At 39.6% G+C, this 25,684-nt stretch overlaps 1 protein-coding gene across 4 annotated transcripts in view; it reads left to right on the top strand.

The window, feature by feature from the left end:
* Positions 1-25,684, top strand: part of vwde (von Willebrand factor D and EGF domains) — a 77,707-nt gene that overhangs the window by 49,956 nt on the left and 2,067 nt on the right. The window contains exons 25-31 of one of the 4 annotated variants that reach the window (XM_061915502.1): positions 9,088-9,183; positions 9,294-9,389; positions 11,384-11,479; positions 13,285-13,380; positions 13,465-13,560; positions 13,639-13,736; positions 18,269-18,696. In XM_061915502.1, coding sequence (XP_061771486.1) covers positions 9,088-9,183; positions 9,294-9,389; positions 11,384-11,479; positions 13,285-13,380; positions 13,465-13,560; positions 13,639-13,736; positions 18,269-18,274 — 584 coding nt within the window. In that variant the 3' untranslated portion in view covers positions 18,275-18,696. Of the gene's footprint in view, positions 1-9,087; positions 9,184-9,293; positions 9,390-11,383; positions 11,480-13,284; positions 13,381-13,464; positions 13,561-13,638; positions 14,885-18,268; positions 18,697-25,684 lie in introns of those variants that run through there. The other 3 variants (XM_061915500.1, XM_061915503.1, XM_061915501.1) reach the window with 3 other exon arrangements.

Genomic DNA, 25,684 nt, shown 5'->3' with positions numbered 1-25,684 from the left:
AAATGTAGTCAAAAAGCATGTTGTTTCAACGTTGTATTTGTTTAAAATATTGGTTGGAAAACGACCAAAATCAAACGGTCAAATCGACGTCAGAACCTGACATTGATTAAACGTCGTCAAAAAGCATGTTGTTTCAACGTTGTATTTGTGTTGCAGAATATTGGTTGGTAAATGATCAAAATTCAAAGGTCAAATCAACGTCAGATCCTGACATTGATTAAACGTCGTCAAAAATCATGTTGTTTCAACGTTGGATTTGTGTTGTGGAATATTGGTTGGGAAATGACCAAAATTCAATGTTCAAATCAACGTCAGAACCTGACATTGATTAAACAAAGTCAAAAAGCATGTTGTTTCAACGTATTTGTGTTGTGGAATATTGGTTGGGAAATAACCAAAATTCAATGTTCAAATCAAGGTCAAAACCTGACATTGATTAAACGTCGTCAAAAAGCATGTTGTTTCAACGTTGTATTTGTGTTGTGGAATATTGGTTGGGAAATGACCAAAATTCAATGGCCAAATCAACGTCAGAACCTGACATTGATTATACGTTGTCAAAAAGCATGTTGTTTCAACGTTATATTAGTTTAAAATATTGGTTGGAAAACGACCAAAATCAAACAGTCAAATCGACATCAGAACCTGACATTGATTAAACGTCGTCAAAAAGCATCTTGTTTCAACGTTGTATTTGTGTTGTGGAATATTGGTTGGTAAATGACCAAAATTTTATGTTCAAATCAACGTCAGAACCTGACAATGATTAAACGTAGTCAAAAAGCATGTTGTTTCAACGCTGTATTTGTTTTAAATATTGGTTGGAAACGACCAAAATTAAACGGTCATATCAAAGTCAGAACCTGACATTGGTTAAATGTCATCAAAAAGCATGTTGTTTAAACGTTGTATTTGTGTTGTCGAATATTGGTTGGTAAATGACCAAAATTCAATGTTCAAATCAAAGTCAAAACCTGACATTGATTAAACGTCGTCAAAAAGCATGTTTTTTCAACGTTGTATTTGTGTTGTGGAATATTGGTTGGGAAATGACCAAAATTCAATGTTCAAATCAACGCCAGAACCTGACATTGATTAAACGTCGTCAAAAAGCATGTTGTTTCAACGTTATATTTGTTTAAAATATTGGTTGGAAAATGACCAAAGTCAAACGGTCAATTCGACGTCAGAACCTGACATTGATTAAACGTCGGCAAAAAGCATGTTGTTTCAACGTTGTATTTGTGTTGTCGAATATTGGTTGGTAAATGACCAAAATTCAATGTTCAAATCAAAGTCAAACCTGACATTGATTAAACGTCGTCAAAAAGCATGTTGTTTCAACATTGTATTTGTGTTGTGGAATATTGGTTGGGAAATGACCAAAATTCAATGTTCAAATCAACGCCAGAACCTGACATTGATTAAACGTCGTCAAAAAGCATGTTGTTTCAACGTTGTATTTGTTTAAAATATTGGTTGGAAAATGACCAAAGTCAAACAGTCAATTCGACGTCAGAACCTGACATTGATTAAACGTCGTCAAAAAGCATGTTGTTTCAACGTTGTATTTGTGTTGTGGAATATCGGTTGGAAAATGACCAAAATTCAATGTTCAAATCAACGCCAGAACCTGACATTGATTAAACGTCGTCAAAAAGCATGTTGTTTCAACGTTATATTTGTTTAAAATATTGGTTGGAAAATGACCAAAGTCAAACGGTCAATTCGACGTCAGAACCTGACATTGATTAAACGTCGTCAAAAAGCATGTTGTTTCAACGTTGTATTTGTGTTGTGGAATATCGGTTGGAAAATGACCAAAATTCAATGTTCAAATCAACGTCAGAACCTGATATTGATTAAACGTAGGCAAAAAGCATTTTGTTTCAACGTTGTATTTGTTTAAAATATTGGTTGGAAAACAACCAAAATTAAACTGTCAAATCGACGTCAGAACCTGACATTGATTAAACGTCGTCAAAAAGCATGTTGTTTCAGCGTTGTATTTATGTTGTAAAATATTGGTTGGAAAATGACCAAAATTAAATGGTCAAATCAACATCAGAACCTGACATTGATTAAACGTTGTCAAAAAGCATGTTGTTCCAAGGTTTTATTTATGTTGTAGAATATTGGTTGGAAAATGACCAAAGTTCAATGGTCAAATCAACATCAGAACCTGACATTGATTAAATGTCGTCAAAAAGTATTTTGTTTAAACGTTGTATTTGTGTTGTCGAATATTGGTTGGTAAATGATCAAAATTCAATGTTCAAATCAAAGTCAGAACCTGACATTGATTAAACGTCGGCAAAAAGCATGTTGTTTCAACGTTGTATTTGTGTTGTGGAATATTGGTTGGTAAATGACCAAAATTCAATGTTCAAATCAAAGTCAAACCTGACATTGATTAAACGTCGTCAAAAAGCATGTTGTTTCAACATTGTATTTGTGTTGTGGAATATCGGTTGGAAAATGACCAAAATTCAATGTTCAAATCAACGTCAGAACCTGACATTGATTAAACGTCGGCAAAAAGCATGTTGTTTCAACGTTGTATTTGTGTTGTGGAATATTGGTTGGTAAATGACCAAAATTCAATGTTCAAATCAAAGTCAAACCTGACATTGATTAAACGTCGTCAAAAAGCATGTTGTTTCAACATTGTATTTGTGTTGTGGAATATTGGTTGGGAAATGACCAAAATTCAATGTTCAAATCAACGCCAGAACCTGACATTGATTAAACGTCGTCAAAAAGCATGTTGTTTCAACGTTGTATTTGTTTAAAATATTGGTTGGAAAATGACCAAAGTCAAACGGTCAATTCGACGTCAGAACCTGACATTGATTAAACGTCGTCAAAAAGCATGTTGTTTCAACGTTGTATTTGTGTTGTGGAATATCGGTTGGAAAATGACCAAAATTCAATGTTCAAATCAACGTCAGAACCTGATATTGATTAAACGTAGGCAAAAAGCATTTTGTTTCAACGTTGTATTTGTTTAAAATATTGGTTGGAAAACAACCAAAATTAAACTGTCAAATCGACGTCAGAACCTGACATTGATTAAACGTCGTCAAAAAGCATGTTGTTTCAGCGTTGTATTTATGTTGTAAAATATTGGTTGGAAAATGACCAAAATTAAATGGTCAAATCAACATCAGAACCTGACATTGATTAAACGTTGTCAAAAAGCATGTTGTTCCAAGGTTTTATTTATGTTGTAGAATATTGGTTGGAAAATGACCAAAGTTCAATGGTCAAATCAACATCAGAACCTGACATTGATTAAATGTCGTCAAAAAGTATTTTGTTTAAACGTTGTATTTGTGTTGTCGAATATTGGTTGGTAAATGATCAAAATTCAATGTTCAAATCAAAGTCAAAACCGGACATTGATTAAACGTCGTCAAAAAGCATGTTATTTCAACGTTGTATTTGTGTTGTGGAATATCGGTTGGTAGATGACCAAAATTCAATGTTCAAATCAGGGTCAAAACCTGACATTGATTAAACGTTGTCAAAAACATGTTGTTTCAACGTTGGATTTATGTTGTGGGATATTGGTTGGGAAATGACCAAAATTCAATGTTCAAATCAAGGTCAAAACCTGACATTGATTAAACGTAGTCAAAAAGCATGTTGTTTCAACATTGTGTTCGTCTAAAATATTGGTTGGAAAACAACCAAAATTAAACGGTCAAATCGACGTCAGAACCTGACATCGATTAAACGTCGTCAAAGAGCATGTTGTTTCAACATTGTATTTGTGTTGTGGAATATCGGTTGGAAAATGACCAAAATTCAATGGTCAAATCAACGTCAAAACCTGACATTGATTAAACGTCGTCAAAAAGTATTTTGTTTCAATATTGTATTTGTGTTGTGGAATATTGCTTGATAAATGACCAAAATTCAATGGTCAAATCAACGCCAGAAGGTGCGCGCCTGCACAATTGCGCACTGTTCAAGCGTCCTCTGCGCACAGCAAATAAATGCAGCGCACCAAATCAAATCCCATCTGAATTTTAAACAAAATAAGCACATCATTTATTCTGTATAATTTTGCAATGCAACTGTGAGTGACAGTGACAACAAGCGGCCCTAACGGTGTTCGTCAAAACCGTTCAATTGAACACCATTCAATTATTGTGACGTCCATCGAGAGGCTTCGGGGATAGGAATTATATTGATCACTTTATTGAGCAAAACTGTTTATATTCGACCATAATCACACCAACACATGAGTAAAAAACTTCTATCTCAAAACTAGTCATTTTCTGGTGTACAAACCAGGCCAAAACGAACTTTTCAACTGGTGCGTTTATGGCCACACAAAAAGTCGGACAATTCAAAACACCACACAAAGTTACACTATGACTCCTCAGTCATGTGTGCTTATTCTACTGTCATTTATGATTAATGTTAATTTATTGATATTAATCACGGAATGCTGTTACTAGAAAAAATTACAGGAATGCACACTTCATCCTATGCTTACATTTCATTATGCGACATGAGGATGTTCAAGGGGAACTAAATGTGATCTCTGAACGGGGTACAAAGCAGGACCCCCACCCAGACATATTGTACAATACTAATCCATAGCTTATGAAAAACAAGATTTCTTTTCTTTTCTTTATAAGTGCGCCAAATCACTAATATTACAAAATAATCTCATGAAAATAACTCCTGTCATTTGAGTATTATACAAACCCCGTTTCCATATGAGTTGGGAAATTGTGTTAGATATAAATATAAACGCAGTACAATGATTTGCAAATCATTTTCGACCCATATACAGTTGAATATGCTACAAAGACAACATATTTGATGTTCAAACTGATAAACATTTTTTTTTTTGCAAATAATCATTAACTGTAGAATTTGATGCCAGCAACACGCGACAAAGAAGTTGGGAAAGGTGGCAATAAATACTGATAAAGTTGAGGAATGCTCATCAAACACTTCTTTGGAACATCCCACAGGTGTGCAGGCTAATTGGGAACAGGCGGGTGCCATGATTGGGTATAAAAACAGCTTCCCAAAAAATGCTCAGTCTTTCACAAGAAAGGATGGGGCGAGGTACACACCTATTCGACATTGTGTCATCCGGACCAAAGGGGAAGCGAACCATCCAGACTGTTATCAAAAGCCAGCATCTGTGACGGTATGGGGGTGCATTAGTGCCCAAGGCATGGGTAACTTACACATCTGAAAGGTACATACAGGTTTTGGAACAACATATGCTGGCATTTAAGCGCCGTCTTTTTTATGGACGCCCCTGCTTATTTCAGCAAGACAATGCCAAGCCACATTCAGCACGTGTTACAACAGCGTGGCTTTGTAAAAAAAGAGTGCGCTCCTTTCCTGGCCCGCCTGCAGTCCAGACCTGTCTCCCATCGAAAATGTATGGCGCATTATGAAGCGTAGAATATGACAGTGGAGACCCCGGACTGTTAAACGACCGAAGCTCTACTTAAAACAAGAATGGGAAAAAGTTCCACTTTCAAAGCTTCAACAATTAGTTTCCTCAGTTCCCAAACGTTTGAGTGTTGTTAAAAGAAAAGGTGATATAACACAGTGGTGAACATGCCCTTTCCCAACTACTTCGGCACATGTTGCATCCATGAAATTCTAAGTTAATTATTATTTGCAAAAAAAAAAAAAAAGTTTATGAGTTTGAACATCAAATATGTTGTATTTGTAGTGCATTCAATTGAATATGGGTTGAAAAGGATTTGCAAATCATTGTATTCTGTTTATATTTACATCTAACACAATTTCCCAACTCATATGGAAACGGGTTTTGTAATAAAAGATTGGTTTGAGATCGGTGTGCTGCTGGTATTGCCACGTGTGATGTTTCTCACATGTGCTCCACTGAATGCTCAGGGAGTTTTTGTGTTTGCTCACACATACGAACACTTAGAGGGAACATTGGTCAGATCCCAACTTTGATTAAACATGCTCAAAAAGTATGTTGTTTCAATGTTATGTTTGAGTTGCTCAATGTCAGGACCTCATCCAACAAGTTCTCAACGTTGTTCTAATGTCTTGTGCCCGCTGGACACTTTCTGCCACGACTACCAATAGTATGACTTGTTCGTAAAATTGTTGTAAGTACACCTCTGCATAACATTGTATCCTTAAAGTACAATCATTATTCTCAACAAAATACGAGATATGAAATATTTGAGGAAAATCTAATTTAAGACATTTATATGCTCGTACAACACTTAAAACCTTTAGCAGTTTTAGTTATAGAATGGATTAACCAAATAAATTAAACATAGCATCAATATGACTGAATTTAAGGGACTGTACAAACTACAAGTGTTTACTAAGTACAAAGGAGAACAATTATGATAAACATCTTAAACCTTTTTTCATTTTGTTATTTGGGATATGATTATTTATTTATTTAATATTTGTTTATTTACTATGGCATATCATTATTTATTTATTCACTATTTCGTTACAAATAGAGAAGAAGGAAATGGGATAAAATTGCTCTAATATGAAAAGGGGTAGGATTAAATGAGCTCTGCTTCTTCCTTCTCTTTTTCAGACACGCTGTAATGAAACAACTGGAAATATGTGATGCATTACATTGTATCGTATGCATGTTCGAAATACACTGAATCTGAAACTTAACAACATTCAAAAAAGCAAAAAATAAGAAGAATGCATCAACAAATAACTTTATTAAAAAAATTTTTGGGAGACTAACACAAGATTTAAAGTGCAGCAATTTCCCTAAACCCCCCCCCCCCCAAAATTTTTAAGCTATAACATTTTTTTATTAACTTGAACCATTTGATATTGAAAAATAAAATAAAAATGACAAAAAAAAAAAATACATTCAAATGGATCAGCAACATTGTCTCAAGCACAATATATAAAACACTTACAAAACGAAAATGAATACAATTATTTGTGCAGATTTTTTTTATGAATACAAATGGCTAATATGTGCACGTTTTGTAGTTTGAGCTTTTTGAAGCGGGGTTTGAAGCATGATAGTGATTAAGTTCCCTAGGGTCACGGCGCACCACCAGGGGGGGCCGCCACACTGGTTACAACATTGCAATCTAAAATGTGTCAATACAAACAAGTCTTAAATAATTATAGTTCTATATTACTTACACTTACAAAGTCTCCAAGGCAGAAGAGTGTTAGAAAGTATTCGGTAACAAACGTGTCCGTATCATTCAATTTACCGCGTCGATGTATTATTGTGACCACTTGGTCTCACCAAAAAACTAATTCACCTCATAAACATTAAATCTGTTAGTAAGTTAGTGTATTTCATATCTGCGATTTGATTTATTTCATCAAGCCTTTTCTAGAAAACCCGTTTCCATTTGAGTTGGGAAATTGTGTTAGAGGTAAATAAAAACAAAAGTCTGGGCTTCCCTGCTGCCCCTGCGACCCGACTTTGGATAAGCGGAAGAAGATGGATGGATGGATGGATGTTCACCACTGTGTTACATCACCTTTTCTTTTAACAACACTCAATAAACATTTGGGAACTGAGGAAACTAATTGTTGAAGCTTTGAAAGTGGAATTATTTCCCATTCTTGTTTTATGTAGCGCTTCAGTCGTTTAACAGCCCGGGGTCTCCACTGTCGTATTTTACGCTTCATAATGCGCCACACATTTTCGATGGGAGACAGTACTGGACTGCAGGCGAGCCAGAAAGGTACCCGCACTCTTTTTTTAAGAAGCCACGCTGTTGTAACACGTACTGAATGTGGCTTGGCATTGTCTTGCTGAAATAAGCAGGGGTGTCCATGAAAAAGACGGCGCTTAGATGGCAGCATATGTTGTTCCAAAACTTGTATGTACTTTTCACCATTAATGGTGCCTTCACAGATGTGTAAGTTACCCATGCCTTGGGCACTAATGCACCCCCATACCATCACAGATGCTGGCTTTTGAACTTTGCGTTGATAACAGTCTGGATGGTTCGCTTCCCCTTTGGTCCGGATGACACGATGTTGAATATTTCCAAAAACAATTTGAAATGTGTACTCGTCAGACCACAGAACACTTTTCCACTTTGCATCAGTCCATCTTTGATGATCTCGGGCCCAGAGAAGCCGGCGGCGTTTGTGGATGTTGTTGACAAATGGCTTTCACTTTGCATAGTAGAGCTTTAACTTGTACTTACAGATGTACCGACAAACTGTATTTAGTGACAGTGGTTTTCTGAAGTGTTCCTGAGCCCGTGTGGTGATATCCTTTAGAGATTGATGTCGGTTTTTGATACAGTGCTGTCTGAGGGATCGAACGTCACGGTCATTCAAAGTTGGTTTCCGGCCATGCCGCTTACGTGGATTGATTTTTTCCAGATTCTTTGAACCTTTTGATGAGATTATGAACCGTAGATGTTGAAATCCCTAAATTTCTAGCAATTGCACTTTGAGAAACGTTGTTCTTAAACTGTTTGACTCTTTGCTCACGAAGTTGAGGACAAAGGGGTGTACCTCGCCCCATTCTTTCTTGTGAAAGACTGAGCATTTTTTGGGAAGCTGTTTTATACCCAATCATGGCACCCACCTGTTCCCAATTAGCCTGCACACCTGTGAGAGTCTCCAAATAAGTGTTTGATGAGCATTTCTCAACTTTGTCAGTATTTATTGCCACCTTTCCCAACGTTTGGCATCACATTCTAAAGTTAATGATTATTTGCAAAAAAAAAAAAAAGTTTTTCAGTTTGAACATCAAATATGTTGTCTTTGTAGCATATTCAACTGAATATGGGTTGAAAATTATTTGCAAATCATTGTATTCCGTTTATATTTACATCTAACACAATTTCCCAACTCATATGGAAACGGGGTTTGTAATATTCCAAACTACAAAACAACAAGCGTATGATTCATATTGATTGTATCGGATTAACATCGATATCAGTCAAACTTCAAAATTATCTGCATCCTATGGGAAGTGAAAAAATGGTATCGGAACACCCTGAGTTTTCTCATTTCCATTTACATCAGACACTTCATTGTGTACACCTGCATCATGTAATGAGAGCAGTACAATATAATATAAAACTGTGTGTGTTTCAGTGGTGTGTAACAGGCACTGTGAAAATGGCGGCGAGTGCGTTTCTCCCGATGTGTGCAAATGCAAGCCAGGCTGGAACGGACCAACGTGCAATTCGGGTATGACACATGGCATCACACCGAGTGACGGTGGTATGGACAGTCCGCAATCTACATCCTGTTTCCACGAGGAGATCACTGAAATGTGTACGCTTGCCCGGGGTCCACAGCGGAGTGTCATCCAGTTTGCCTGAACGGGGGCACGTGCGTGAAACCAAACGTCTGCGTGTGCCCCGGCGGCTTCTACGGCTCTCAGTGCCAGATTGGTAAGAAATATGCAACAAAACAGTTTTTGGTTCTGCTTAATTCCATTTATACGTAAAGATGTTCCAACCAGGTGTTTATGCTGCCGATTCCGATACCGGCCGATACCGATCATATGTATCAACTGTAGATTTTTTTAATGTATTTATTTGGGCTGTGAATCTTTGGGTGTCCCACGATTCGATTCAATATCGATTCTTGGGGTCACTTTTTGGATCCTATACTTTTTCACACAAATTAGCCCATACTGATCAGTGGCCGATTAATCAGCGCAGTCATGACCCGTTACAATCGTTTTTTTAGCGGTTATTTATGTGTTGAGCCCTCCTTTCCTCCCTTGTTTACCTTCTAGTTGCTAGTAGCGCTGATTGTGCACACCTGCCTCTGTTTTGTGATTAGGACACACACTTGCGGCCAGTCCGACTCAAGCACTTTTATATCCCAGCCGGACTCATTATTAGCTTTGTTTTACCGTTTAAGGTTCTTATTAGCTGAATGCTATTGTCTTACATTTAATGTTTACTCTGGTGTGCTATACTTCACGTGCACTTCCGAGTGGCACGGCTCCTTGTATTTTGCCTGCTTCGAGGGGAACATTATCACCAGACTTATGTAAGCGTCAATATATAGACCATATATATTTTTAACTGATTTCCGAACTCTAAATGGGTGAATTTTGGTGAATTAAACGCCTTTAGAGCGATGACGTCAGAACATGACGTCACCTAGGTAATAAAGCCGCCATTTTCTCAAACACATTACAAACACCGCGTCTAAGCTCTGTTATTTTCCGTTTTTTCGACTATTTTCTGGAACCAGGGAGACATCATGCCTCGTCGGTGTGTTGTCGGAGGGTGTAACAACACTAACAGGGAGGGATTCAAGTTGCACCAGTGGCCCAAAGATGCGAAAGGGGCAAGAAATTGGACGAAATTTGTTCAAAATACGAGGGTGTGGGGAAAGCCGATGAAATGGTCAGTCGTTTGTTCCGCACACTTTACCGACGAAAGTTATGCTACTACAGAGATGGCAAGATTGTGTGGATATCCTGCAACACTCAAAGCCGATGCATTTCCAACGATAAAGTCAAAGAAATCTGCCGCCAGACCCCCATTGAATGTGCCGGAGTCTCTGCACATTTTACCGGCAGTGCTAAGGCAAACATGGCACAGAGATGTATGGATAACCTGCAGATGCATTTATAACGATAAAGTCAACTAAATCACAAAGGTGAGTTTTGTTGATGTTGTTGACTTATGTGCTAATCAGACATATTTGGTCGCGGCATGACTGCCAGCTAATCGATGCTAACATGCTATTTAGGCTAGCTGTATGTACATTTGAAACTATATTTACATCTAGCGTTTCCCTCCACCCACATTTAATGCCAAACAAACACTTACCAATCGATGGATTTAAGTTGATCCAGTGTCACAAGATGCGAAACTTCCGATGGTTGGTCTGCACATTTTACCGGCGATGCTAAGGCAAACATGGCCGAATAGCGTCAATAGCTATTCGCTCAATAGCTTCAGTTTCTGCTTCAATTTCGTTTTCGCTATCTGCCTCCACACTCCAACCATCCGTTTCAATACATGCGTAATCTGTTGAATCGCTTAAGCCGCTGAAATCCGAGTCTAAATCCGAGCTAATGTCGCTATATCCTGCTGTGCTATCTGTATTGGCATCACTGGATGACGTCACAGGAAAATGGACGATGCCTTCACAGATAGCGAAAATCAGGCACTTTAAAGCTTTTTTTAGGGATGTTCCGGGTTGGGTAAAATTTTGAAAAAAAATTAAAAAAACAAAATAAACCACTTGGAACTGATTTGTATTGGTTTTAACCCTTCTGAAATTGTGATAATGTTCCCCTTTAAGGACGTAAAATAACTTTTCTTACCTGCACGTTGTCTCCTGCCTCCGCATTTTGGGATCACGTACACACCACTGTTATGTCAAGACATGACAATCCCTACTTGTTTGTGTTTGTTAGCCGTGTGCAGCCCAACCTGCAAGAACGGGGGTCACTGCATGAGGAACAACGTGTGTTCCTGTCCTGAAGGCTACACGGGGACAAGATGTCAGAAAAGTGAGTGGCGTTACTTATTATTACTAGTGATGTGCGACACCACTGATTTTCATTCTGATCCGATATCAAGTAAAATTCAGGTTGGTATCAGCGATACTGTTACTTTGTGCCAATATACAGTGGGGCAAAAAAGTATTTAGTCAGCCACCGATTGTGCAAGTTCTCCCACTTAAAATGATGACAGTGGTTTGTAATTGTCATCATAGGTACACTTCAACTGTGAGAGACAGAATGCGAAAGAAAAAAATCCAGGAATTCACATTGTAGGAATTTTAAAGAATTTATTTGTAAATTATGGTGGAAAATAAGTATTTGGTCAACCGTTCAAAGCTCTCACTGATGGAAAGAGGTTTTGGCTCAAAATCTCATGAACTTGAGGGTTCCAGGTTCGATCCCCGCTTCTACCATTCTAGTCACTGCCGTTGTGTCCTTGGGCAAGACACCCACCTGCTCCCAATGCCACCCACGCTGGTTTAAATGTAACTTAGATATTGGGTTTCACTATGTAAAGCACTTTGAGTCACTAGAGAAAAGCGCTATATAAATATAATTCACTTCACTAATTCACCTTTCAGTATGCGGCCCTTGGTGGGAAAAGTTTAGACACCGCTGATCTAAAATCTTAGAAGCTCAATAAATAAAAATAAAATATACCTAAAATATAAACAAAGTTTAGTTAGTTAATTAAAAAAAGTCATTATATTAACTTATGAATTAATTTGAAAAATGACAACAACTATAATGAACACTATTTAATGTGTAACTTTTGTACAGGCAGAAGTTTTTACACACTTTACTATGCAGTTACACAATTGTATTGTTATTACTAGTAGTATTATTATTATATTCTTATGGGGAGGGATGACAGTAAAAATGTAAGAAAAAGGAGCAAAAAAAAATCGGTTTGTAACGGGAAAAAGCTAAAAATTTGTAACAGGGACGGCGTGGCGCAGTAGAAGAGTGGCCGTGCGCAACCCGAGGGTCCCTGGTTCAAATCCCACCTAGTACCAACTTCGTCACGTCCGTTGTGTCCTGAGCAAGACACTTCACCCTTGCTCCTGATGGGTGCTGGTTGGCGCCTTGCATGGCAGCTCCCTCCATCAGTGTGTGAATGTGTGTGTGATTGGGTAAATGTGGAAGTAGTGTCAAAGCGCTTTGAGTACCTTGAAGGTAGAAAAGCGCTATACAAGTACAACCCATTTACCCATTTATAACTAATAATTAAAAACAAAATACTTGGTCACCTAAAACAGTGGTCCCCAACCTTTTTTTTGTATCCGCGGACCGGTCAACGCTTAATAATTTGTCCCGCGGCCCGGGGGGGGGAAATTCTTATTTTTTTCTTTGTCATGAAAAAGGGTTTTTTTTGTGGTTGGTGCACTAATTTTAAGTGTATATTGTGTTTTTTATGCTGATTTAATAAAAAAAAAAATACTTTTTTAAAAAAAATAATAAAAATGAATGAAAAATTCTTCTGCGGCCCGCTACCAATCGGTACCGGGCCGCAGCCCGGTGGTTGGGGACCACTGACCTAAAACACATAGCTGAAACAATATCTGTTTTTAGCATTTTTTTAAATATAAAAAACTTATCAATATGGCTCCTGCATACTTTGACTTTTCAGTTTGTGGCCCTTGGTGGAAAAAGTTTCGACATCCCTGAACTAAAGTCTCAAAAGTATCGATTTGATGATGGATATTATAGCGTAAAGATCTGGTATTGATATTTCCGTATTGATCCGCACAGCACTAATTATTACCAGCAGTTGTGCTGAATTTTTCAAAGTAACACAATGTGTGTCGCAGGTGTGTGCGAGCCTGCGTGCATGAACAAAGGCAAGTGTGTGGGCGCCAACACGTGCTCCTGCACATCGGGATGGACGGGCAGGCGTTGTCACATACGTGAGTGACGCCGTCAGTTTCATCCTGCTGCCTCGAGATCCAATTTCATTTGTTCTTCCTGTCGTCTCTGCCTTCACGCCGCAGCCGTCTGCCTGCAAAAGTGCAAAAACGGCGGCGAGTGCGTGGGGCCCAACACCTGCAACTGCCCGGCCGGGTGGGAAGGTCTGCAGTGTCAAACAGGTGAGGGCTCGACACCCGAATTGTGTTGTAAGAATGCTCTTCTCATTCACTAACCTGACTTTTTGTGGGCCCTCCAAGCCGTGTGCAGACAGCGCTGCCTCAACGGGGGGAGGTGCGTGCTGCCCGACTACTGCCACTGTCGGAGAGGCTACAAGGGGCTCACCTGCGCCGTCCAGGTGGGTGCTCGGCTCACACTTCCTTATACCTGACATTGGGAGCTAGTTGCATACTTGCCAACCTTGAGACCTCCGATTTCAGGAGGTGGGGGGTTTGTTTGGGGGTGTGGTTAAGAGGGGAGTAGTATATTTACAGCTGTTGAGTGTGCAGTTGTGCACTGCACTTTCAAAAGTAGATGTTATTGTCACAAATGCATGCTTGATTGATTGAAACTTTTATTAGTAGATTGCACAGTACAGTACGTATTCCGTACAATTGACCACTAAAGGGTAACACCGCAATAAGTTTTTCAACTTGTTTAAGTCGGGGTCCACATTAATCAATTCATGGTACACATATATACTATCAGCATAATACAGTCACCACACAAGTTAATCATCAAAGTATATACATTGAATTATTTACAATCCGGGGGGTGGGATGAGGAGCTTTGGTTGATATCAGTACTTCAGTCATCAACAATTGCATCAACAGAGAAATGGACATTGGTGTGACTTAGTAGGATATGTACAGCCAGCAGAAAACATAGTGAGTTCAGATAGCATAAGAACAAATATATACATTGGAAATACATTTGATTATTTACATTAGGTTATTTACAATCCGGGGAGATGGGATGTGAATGTAGGAGGTGTTGTGCTGGTGCATGTACAGTAGATGGCAGTATTGTCTTGTTTAAGAGTGTCACATGCTGTTTACGGCAGACGAACTGCCTTACGATAGTGTTAGACGTAAACGTGACTGCTGTTGTTGTGTGTTGTTACTGCGCTGGGAGGACGTTAATGAAACTGCCCAACAATAAACCCACATAAGAAACCAAGAACTCGCCCTCGATCATTCTACAGTTATAACGTCAACGGGCAGACACGCTTTCAGACACGTCACTCAGGTCCTCATGGAGGTAGGGGGGGCGTGGCCTCCAGCCCCGCCTGAATTTCAGGAGATTTTCGGGAGAGGCGCTGAATTTCGGGAGTCTCCCGGAAAATCCGTGAGGGTTGGAAAGTATGGCTAGTTGTATCCTACAGGTGGTGTGCAAGGTTACATAAAATGCAATATTTACGCATTTTCTCTCATTTTAAACGTACGGGGTCGTATTAATTTCTCAGACGCATCACAGCATTCCACTGTCCTTCAAGAAAAACTTAACCACTCATGCAGACTTCATGAGACACGACAACATTTGGACAAAAGATCCACAACCTTGTGTTTTTGAGCCTGAATATAAGAAGGATGATATACAAGTTTTAGAATCTGTGTGCTAAAAAAATCCCACAAGTAGCAAGCAAGTGCTAAACAAAAAATACAAACAATCAATCAATCAATGTTTATTTATATAGCCCTAAATCACAAGTGTCTCAAAGGGCTGCACAAGCCGAAACGACATCCTCGGTTCAGATCCAACTTCAGGGCAAGGAAAAACTCAACCCAGTGGGATGACAATGAGAAACCTCATTGTCATCCTATGGATCTATTATGTTAGATCCATAGTGGATCTAATAACATAATAGTGAGTGTCCAGTCCATAGTGGGGCCAGCAGGAGACCATACCAAGCGGAGACGGGTCAGCAGCGCAGAGATGTCCCCAACTGATGCACAGGCGAGTGGTCCACTCCGGGTTCTGACTCTGGACAGCCAGCACTTCATCCATGGCCACTGGACCTCTGCCCCCCTTCCACAAGGGAGAGGGGGCAGAGCAGAAAAGAAAAGAAACGGCAGATCAACTGGTCTAAAAAGGGAGTCTATTTAAAGGCTAGAGTATACAAATGAGTTTTAAGATGGGACTTAAATGCTTGTACTGAGGTAGCATCTCTAACTGTTACCGAGAGGGCATTCCATGGTACTGGAGCCCAAATAGAAAACGCTCTGTAGCCCGCAGATTTTTTGGGGGGTCTGGGAATCACTAATAAGCCAGAGTTCTTTGAACGCATATCTCTTGCCGGGACATATGGTACAATACAATCAGCAAGATAGGATGGAGCTACACCGTGTAGTAGTTTATACGTAAGTAGTAAAACCTTTAAAGATCCACTACTACCGACGACGCAGTCTGATAGTTTATATATCAATGATGAAATATTAACATTGCAACACATGCCAATACAGCCGGTTTAGTTTACTAAATTGCAATTTTAAATTTTTCGCGTAAGTATCATGCTAAAACGTTGCGGTATAATGACACGTGCGTGTGAAGTCACGCATTGTAGAGCAGCACCGTTCCCAGCTATAAGTCGTCTGTTTCCATCGCATAATTACACAGTATTATGGACATCTGTGTTGCTGAATATTTTGCAATTTGTTCAATGAATAATGGAGACGTCAAAGAAGAAAGTTGTAGATGGGAAGCGGTGTATTGTGGCCGCCTTTAGCAACACAAACACAGCCGGTGTTTCTTTGTTTACATTCCCAAAAGAGGACAGTCAAGCTTTACTATGGAACAGAGATGTCAAGCGAAAATGGTTGGATTGGACCACACACACAAAGTACAGTTTATTATGCAGCGATCCTTTCGAATGATCGTGTTTCAAAGAGGGTCCCTTGCGAAGGGCAGCGATGGGCATCGCCACCACCCTTCGACTGGTGCTGAAGAAAGGTGCGAGGCCGACCTTCAGGTTGTACAGGTACGACCATATAATCCCACTAAAACACTAGTGACACAATAAGCAGATAAGGGATTTTCCAGAATTATCCTAGTAAATGTGTCTAATAACATCTGAATCGCTCTCACTGCCCTCGTCTTTTTTTTTTTTTTGTCCTTCACTCTCACTTTCCTCATCCACAAATCTTTCATCCTCGCTCAAATTAATGGGGAAATCGTCGCTTTCTCGGTCCAAATCGCTCTCGCTGCTGGTGGCCATGATTGTAAACAATGTGAGGATGTGAGGAGCTCCACAACCCGTGACATCACGCGCACATAGTCTGCTACTTCCGGTACAGGCAATGCTTTTTTATTAGCGACCAAAAGTTGCAAACTTTATCGTCGTTGTTCTATACTAAATCTTTTCAGAAAAAATATGGTAATATCGCAAAATGATCAAGTATGACACATAGAATGGACCTGCTATCCCCGTTTAAATAAGAAAATCTCATTTCTGTAGGCCTTTAAGTCACATCTTAAGTGCACAGGACGCCAGTGCAGGTGAGCCAGTATAGGTGTAATGTGATCAAACTTTCTTTTTCTTGTCAAAAGTCTAGCAGCCGCATTTTGTACCAACTGTCATCTTTTAATGCTAGACATAGGGACACCTGAAAATAATACGTTACAGTAATCGAGACGAGACGTAACGAACGCATGAATAATGATCTCAGCGTCACTAGTGGACAAAATGGAACACATTTTTGCGATATTACGTAGATCAGGGGTGTCAAACTCAAATACAGAGTGGGCCAAAATTTCAAACGGAACAAAGCCGCGGGCCAAGGTTGAACAAATTAACCTTTTAAGAGGGATGCAAACAAGTTTTGCATTGAATATTGAACAAGCAAGGCTTATATAACTTTATAGTGACATGCAAAGGCGAGTTTCAAATTATCCATCCATCCATTTAAAATAAATATTGGGGGGGCCGGGTTTGGTGGTAGCGGGTGTGTATATTGTGGCGTCCAGGAAGAGTTAGTGCTGCAAGGGATTCTGGGTATTATGTGTGTTACGGTGCAGATGTTCTCCCGAAACGTGTTTGTCATTCTTGTTTGGTGTGGCTTCACAGTGTGGCGCATATTTGTAACAGTGTTAAAGTTGTTTATACGGCCACCCTCAGTGTGACCTGTATGGCTGTTGACCAAGTATGCGTTGCTTTCATTCGTGTGTGTTAAAGCCGCAGATATTATGTGACTGGTCCGGCACGTTGTTTGTATGGCGGAAAAGCGGACGTGACGACAGGTTTAACCCTAACCCTAACCCTAACCCTAACCCACTTCAAGGCACGCCCCCAATATTGTTGTCCGGGTGGAAATTGGGAAAAATTCAGAAGAATTGTTGCCCCGGGAGTTTTTCGGGAGGGGCAGTGAAATTCGTAAGTCTCTCGGGTAAATCGTGAGGGTTTGCAAATGCGTTGTTACAGCGGCACCGCCCCTGTATAATACCGGCGGGCCAGCTCTAATCTTAATTTGATATTACCTCAAGGGCCAAATGAAATTACACGGCGGGCCATTTTTTGCCCACGGGCCAGAGTTTGACACCCATGACGTAGATGAAAGAAGGCCGTTTTAGTAACACTCTTGATGTGTGACTCAAACGAGAGAGTTGGGTCGAAGATAATACCCAATTTCTTTACCGAGTCGCCTTGAGCAATTGATTGATTGTCAAATGTTAAGGTGGTATCATTAAATAGGTGTCTGTGTCTCGCAGGACCGATAATCAGCATTCCCGCTTTCTTGGCGTTGAGTGCTATGGACATAATGAAACAATCACTTTCCAATGTCTGCTTTCAGTGGGATGACGACAGATGAGATGTTCATATCTTCCCGTTTAGATGAAGAATCAAAAAATCAAATGAAATGATAAGCAATTTTTTTTGTGTCTTTCTCTTTTCAGCTTTAAGTTGGATGTCAAAGTTGACCAACGTCTCAGTTTTTGTCCACAACCTTCTACTACAGACCTGAGCACAATACGGCCCGTTATGATTTGCAATCCGGCTCGCCGGACGTTCTACATCATTTTTTTTAGACCTTTAACATCAAAACTGTCGCCGCCATTATGATGTGCAGTGCTGTTTTTAAACTACCGCGAGTCTTGAACTATAGAAAGTATTTAAAAATGTTTGACTTCTACGCTTTTGGGTATTATAGGCGTTATTACGGTAATATACGTCACAGCAGCTCAAACCAGGGACAAAGCAGAGTGGGCGGGGTTTGTTTTCAGAGCAGCCAGCCTGAAACGCGTGTATCCGAAACAGAACCGGAAGTACATTTTTCCGTGATGATATATCATATTGTATGTGCTAATTACACTTTGCATTTATATTTTGCTGTTTGTTACCTTTTTGTTGTGTTTTTCTTGATTCTAAAAGATGTTTATCGAGGAGCTGGTCTGAGAAGTAGAAGAGAAGCGACGTTCATATTCATATTGTAAATTCCACTTTAAATGGGTTATGATAAATGGGTTATACTTGCATAGCGCTTTTCTACCTTCAAGGTACTCAATGCGCTTTGACACTATTTCCACATTCACCCATTCACACACACATTGCGGGAGCTGTCATACAAGGCCCTAACCACGACCCATCAGGAGCAAGGGTGAACTGTCTTGCTCAAGGACACAACGGACGTGACGGGGTTGGTAGTAGGTGGGGATTGAACCAGGAACCCTCAGGTTGCTGGCACGGCCACTCTCCCAACCACGCCACGTCTTTATTTTCATATACATTTTGGGTATCCCATTCAGTAAAAAAGTGAAAAATTCCATTCCGTTTTTTTTGAGGTGGTCTGTCATAACGTTTTTGGAACTCTATCAGATGTTTTGACTTGGTATTAGTGTTTCTGAAAAAAAGTTAAAGTACCAATGATTGTCACACACACATACGAGATGTGGCAAAATTATTCTCTGCATTTGACCCATCACCCTTGATCACCCCCTGGGAGGTGAGGGGAGCAGTGGGCAGCAGCGGTGCCACACCAGGGAATCATTTATGGTGACTTTACCCCCAATTCCAACCCTTAATGCTGAGTGCCAAGCAGGGAGGTAATGGGTCCCATTTTTATAGTCTTTGGTATGACTCGCAGGGATTTGAACTCACGACCTACTGATCTCAGGGCGGACACTCTAACCACTAAGCCACATACACACACTTTGGGCCCCCAGACACGTTTTTTTTCTCTCAAAAATTCTGAGTCAAAATATTTGCCCAGCTCTGTTCTACTAGGCATGATTTAAAATGAGAGATGTCCGATAATGGCTTTCTTGCCGATATCCGATATTGTCCAACTCTTAATTACCGATTCCGATATCAACCGATACCGATATATACAGTTGTGGAATTAACATATTATTATGCCTAATTTTGTTGTGACGCCCCAATGGATGCATTAAACAATGTAACAAGGTTTTCCAAAATAAATCAACTCAAGTTATGGAAATACATGCCAACATGGCACTGTTATATTTATTATTGAAGTCACAAAGTGCATTATTTTTTTTTAACATGCCTCAAAACAGCAGGTTGGAATTTGGTACATGCTCTCCCTGATACCCACTACAACTATGGGAAGTACTATACTTTGACTTTCACAAAGTGCATTATTTTTTATTTTATTTTAAACATGCCTCAAAACAACAGCTACAAAAACAATGAAGGCACACAGCTTCAGTCCAGAGTATAGTCAAGTAATAAAGTACACAATAAGTTAGTCCTCCTTTAGTGCAAGACTGCCTGGCATACTGTATAACAGGAAATTATAAACTGGGCTCAATCTGCCCTGCTCTAACGTATTTGTGTACGTAACACAAATGTGCTGCAAGCTAGTGGTGAGTGCTTGAAGTGGCCTACCAGTCAGTCAGAGCTTCTGAAATGCGTTGAGACAGGGGTGTTTTTTGTTGTATTTTTGTTTTTTCTCGGCGGAGTCTTTAAGCTACAACTGTGTGGTACTACTTTTTTTCGCTGTTTGATTTTTATCCATCTTCCGCCTGTATTCATCGTGTATCTCCTTATGATTCTTGAAGAGGTGGGAGATCAAGACTCAAGATTTAAGATTGTTTATTGTCACATGTACAGTTAAACAGACAGTTTGCCGTACAATGAAAATCTTACTTTGCTAGTCCACCCTTCAACAAGTCACACGGTACTTAGCTAAAAATACAAATGTGTATACAAAGCACGGTAAGTACATAACATTATTGCACATTCTGATTGACAGTCAACAGTATACGTAAATATGGAGGTGACCTTGGGTCACAGCAGCAGTTAAAGTGTCTTTAGTGATCAAAGGTGAAAATTGCTACAATGATGGTTCACAGTTCGGGAGTGGTCAAGGTACCTGTCTTTTGTTCAAAAAGACAAAGTAAAAATGGTTCGTATTAAAAGAAGACGTCTTCGTTCCTCCTCGCATAACCAACTTTTTGCGGTCATTTTAAATTGCCAGTTTTTCATCCGTCAGAGACACTTTAAAATAATCCCAAACCATGTCGTTTGTCACGGAGCGAGCTGGCTTGTTAGCCAGGCTACAGCACCGGCAACAACACACTCTTGATGTTGTTATGCTCCGCTCGAGGCGGTTTGATGAGGTCATCAAGCATCGGCAGTAAACTTCTATTGCTGCAGTCGTGCTGCAACTCTTGTGTTGTGTGTGGGAGAGGGTATGGGGGAGGGGCTACTGACTGGGAGACGCAATTGCTCTGTATTTCTCCCTACGTCCGTGTACCGCTCCGTACAGCGGTGTTTTAAAAAGTCATACATTTTAATTTTTGAAACAGATACCGATAATTTCCGATATTACATTTTAAAGCATTTATCGGCCGATAATATCAGCAGTCCGATATCATCAGACAACTCTATTTAAAATCTAAAATACTGAGGCCTAGACAGGAGGAGGACAGAGTGTAAGTACACAGAACATCAGAGGGTCAAATGTGCGAGAAAATGAGAGCAGATATTTCACCAATTTGTTGATACTTGGTTAATAATTAAGTCACAACATGTACATGGAGCATTGTTGGCGGTTTTTAGATGTTCTTTTAAAGAGCTTAATAGGCACAATTGCTTGTATTTTGTCACGTAACGTCTTCCTGGAAGTGGAAAAACAGTGGTGGTCAACCAAGCCAAGATGGCTATTGTACAGCACAGCGCATGAACTGTCTGAGTGCAAAAGAGGCCTAAATCTTCCCGCAAAAAGCAGATACGCGCAAAAAAATCTAACTATAAAATAGAATAGATCCCTGTACTTTATCAAAAAAAAGATTTGTTGAGTGATATTAAGGATTATATGTCGGCCGCGTTCCCAGACATGTCGAACTATTTTGTACTCCAGATGTCATGCTACTCGACAAAACAGATTGAAACTTGGAAAATCAAGTCGGTCTACAAGTTCTTTGCGTTTGACTGGGTCAAGGAAATTGGTATCAAGACTTTCTCAGATAAATGTGCATCGTTTTTGCTCGGGTAAGGTTGTTTTTCATGATTGAACTTTGCTGCCATGTTGTCGCTGCTGTACACACCGTTTGAGTACGCCAGTTTCTCCCCAACTTTGACGAAATATAACTATAGATGTCAACATTGTGTATGGTCTGAAAGATTCATTTATGATTGCTGCCTTTGATAAAAACCTATTTTTTTTAGTTTTGGTCACATTTGCTTTCTTTTAGTTAGACTCAGAGTTGGGGCTTTTTGAAACACTTGCAGCAAAAATATTTTTTAAGAAATGAAAATAATACCGAGATGATACTTAATAACCCTTGTGTAATGTTCATATTGTTGATACTCAGCTAGCGTTTGTGGGTTTGATGGACCTGTTGCATTTTGTGGCTTTTAATGCCTCACAATCAAACACTTTTATGTTAAAATACTGAACAGATGTTTACCTTATCCCAATAAACATTGGCTTTTATGTTAAAATACTGAGGCCTAGACAGGAGGAGGACGGAGTCTAAGTACACAGAACATCAGAGGGTCAAATGTGCGAGAAAATGAGAGCCAACAGTGGTGACAAATATTGTTGCAACCTTGTGTGGGAACCGCAGGTGCAGAAACACAAAAGAAAAATCCCCGTGGGATGCAGAAACTGACAGAGAAATTTTCCGTGCCACGTTCATATTGTTGTTACTCAGCCAGCGTTTGTGGGTCTGATGGATCTGTTGCATTTTGTGGCTTTTAATGCCTCACAATCAAAGACGTTTATGTTAAAATACTGAACAGATGTTTACCTTATCCCAATAAACATCTGCTTTTATGTTAAAATACTGAGGCCTAGACAGGAGGAGGACAGAGTGTAAGTACACAGAACATCAGAGGGTCAAATGTGCGAGAAAATGAGAGCAGACAGTGGTGACAAACAATGTTGCAACCTTGTGTGGGAACCGCAGGTGGAGAAACACAAAAGAAGAATCCCTGTGGGATGCAGAAACTGACAGAGAACTTTTCCGTACCACGTTCATATTGTTGTTACTCAGCCAGCGTTTGTGGGTCTGATGGATCCGTTGCATTTTGTGGCTTTTAATGCCTCACAATCAAACACTTTTATGTTAAAATACTGAACAGATGTTTACCTTATCCCAATAAACATCTGCTTTTATGTTAAAATACTGAGCAGATATTTATTGGGATAAGGTAAACATCTGTTCAGTAGAGTGGTAGAGTGGCCGTGCCAGCAACTTGAGGTTTCCAGGTTCGATCCCAGCTTCTGCCATCCTAGTCACTGCCGTCGTGTCCTTGGGAAAGACGCCTTACCCACCTGCTCCCAGTGCCACCCACACTAGTTTAAATGTAACTTAGATATTGGGTTTCACTATGTAAAGCGCTTTGAGTCACTAGGGAAAAAAGTGCTATATAAATATAATTCACTTCACTTCACTTATTCTGATATATGTTCTTCACAGAAAATGAACCAAGGTCAGTGAGTCACAGTTTGAAAAGTTAATTAATTGTATCATTTTTCTTTTAATAAAAAACGAAAACGGGTCCCACAGACCCGAACGCCACACAAGGGTTGAATGGGAAATACTAAACGTTAAAAGTATATCAAACACACTTTTTAACGCAGTAAACTGGAGCATTTTTGGACTGGAGTGGATGCTATTTATTTTGTCGTTTTGTAAAATCTTGCAGTCTTCAGCCTTTCTTGATTATTTCGAGGAACTCTGAAGAAACGTTTATCCTTTTCGTGAACACTTTGTACAGCCGAAAACAATGCACACATAGGGCGTTTTTTCTTTGAGAAAGGCTAAATGATGCCAAGTACCCATTGGGAACAGACGCTGGCTTGACCACCACGCAAGTTCAGTGAGCCGGACATGACATTGTTTAAAACCAAGCAAGAGTGTACTCCCGTTAGCTGCATTGTTAGCCACCTAGTTCAATCAATGATTATTTATACAGCCCTAAATCACTAGTGTCTCAAAGGGCTGCACAAACCACAACATAAACCACAACGACATCCTCGGTAGAGGCCACATAAGGGCAAGGACAACTCACACCCAGTGGGACGTCGGTGACAATGATGACTATGAGAAACCTTGGAGAGGACCGCACATGTGGGCAAACCCCCCCCCAGGGGAACCGAAAGCAATGGATGTCGAGCGGGTCTAACATGATATTGTGAAAGTTCAATCCATAGTGGATCCAACACAACCGTGAGAGTCCAGTCCAAACTGGATCCAACACAGCAGAGAGTGTCCCGTCCACAGTACTTGCCCGATTTAACGACTGAGAATGGATAAAATAAGAAAAACATGTGTTCTTGTCTTATACAAGGATTGTGAATGATAGGCAAAATTCCAAAAAAGTGCAGTTCCCCTTTATGATAAAATGCCAAAAAGAGTGCTAGCAGTAGGCGTGGGCGATAGTGGGAATTTTGGTATCAGTCTGATACCAAGTGAATACAGGGCTGATATCACCGATACCGTGACTTGAATTGTTAAAAAAAAATGACGGAAAGATTGTGTGAATTTGTCTCAAGTTAGTTAATTATGACAAAGATAACATAGGTAAAATATGAATGAATTAATAATGTTTCAGAACTGGGCAGCACGCATGTGCCTCACAATACGAAGGTCCTGGTTTCGATCCCCGGGCTCGAGGTCTTTCTGTATGGAGTTTGCATGTCCTCCCCATGACTGTGTGGGTTCCCTCCGGGTACACCGGCTTCCTCCCACCTCCAAAGACATGCACCTGGGGATAGGTTGATTGGCAACACTAAATTGGCCCTAGTGTGTGAATGTGAGTGTGAATGTTGTCTATCTATCTGTGTTGGCCTTGGGATGAGGTGGCGACTTGTCCAGGGTGTACACCGCCTTCCGCCTGAATGCAGCTGAGATAGGCTCCAGCACCCCCCGCCACCCCAAAAAGGGGGCAAGAATAAGAAAATGGACGGTTGGATGGATGTTTCATAACTAAAAGCAACAATATAAACTAATGTATTATTATACAATTAATATAAAAAAATAATTGCATCATATTCTACTACACCTGTTCATTTAGTTCAAAAATGTGAACATGAAAATGTCTACAAAAGGCAGATATTTGTGAAAAAAAAGTCTGTCAGTCGAGCACGGAGAGTGAGGGGCAAATTGAGCAGGAAATTGAGGAAATTTAAGTAATTTGTTGGACGTAAAAAACAGAAACTGCAACATATATAAATCTTATTACGTGAGTATCATTCCGATACCAATACAACAGATATTTTGATCGATACGCCCACTCCTACTTGCAAGACAGCCAGCAGGTGGCAGTAGAGCACATTAAAAACTGGTTCCTTGGTTAGACTTGAACCAACTATATTTTAGGTCAATTTGTATTACTTTATTACAAAATCTATTTTTGTACACAGAATTTAAGCAAATGATTTAAATGTGTTTTGATTTTGTAAATTGAATACATATTGTTTTTCTTTTCTTTTTTTACATCGAATTATGCTGAGTATTTCATTGAATAAAAATTTGTGAGAAAAATGTGTTTAAAAAATCCAGTTTGTAAAATTTGTGAACTGAATATATATATATACATATACATACACACACATATATATGTATACATATATATATATGTAGATATATATACATACATACATATATATATATATATATATATATATATATATATATATATATATATATATATATGAGATGCGCGGATAGGCAATTATATCATCCGCATCACCAAAGTCGTCATCCACCCGTCGTCAACCCGAACCAACATTTTATCAGGATCGTACCCAACCGCTGCTAGCGGGGGTATAAAATAGTCATGAAGTGTCATGCATACAAAGGATTTTCGGTATATGTTGTGTTGCGTTTATGTTGTGT

Source organism: Nerophis ophidion, linkage group LG11, assembly GCF_033978795.1.
Source record: "Nerophis ophidion isolate RoL-2023_Sa linkage group LG11, RoL_Noph_v1.0, whole genome shotgun sequence".
NCBI lineage: Eukaryota > Metazoa > Chordata > Actinopteri > Syngnathiformes > Syngnathidae > Nerophis > Nerophis ophidion.
Note: the sequence above shows the minus strand (reverse complement) of the source record. Positions and strands in the feature narration are given on the sequence as shown.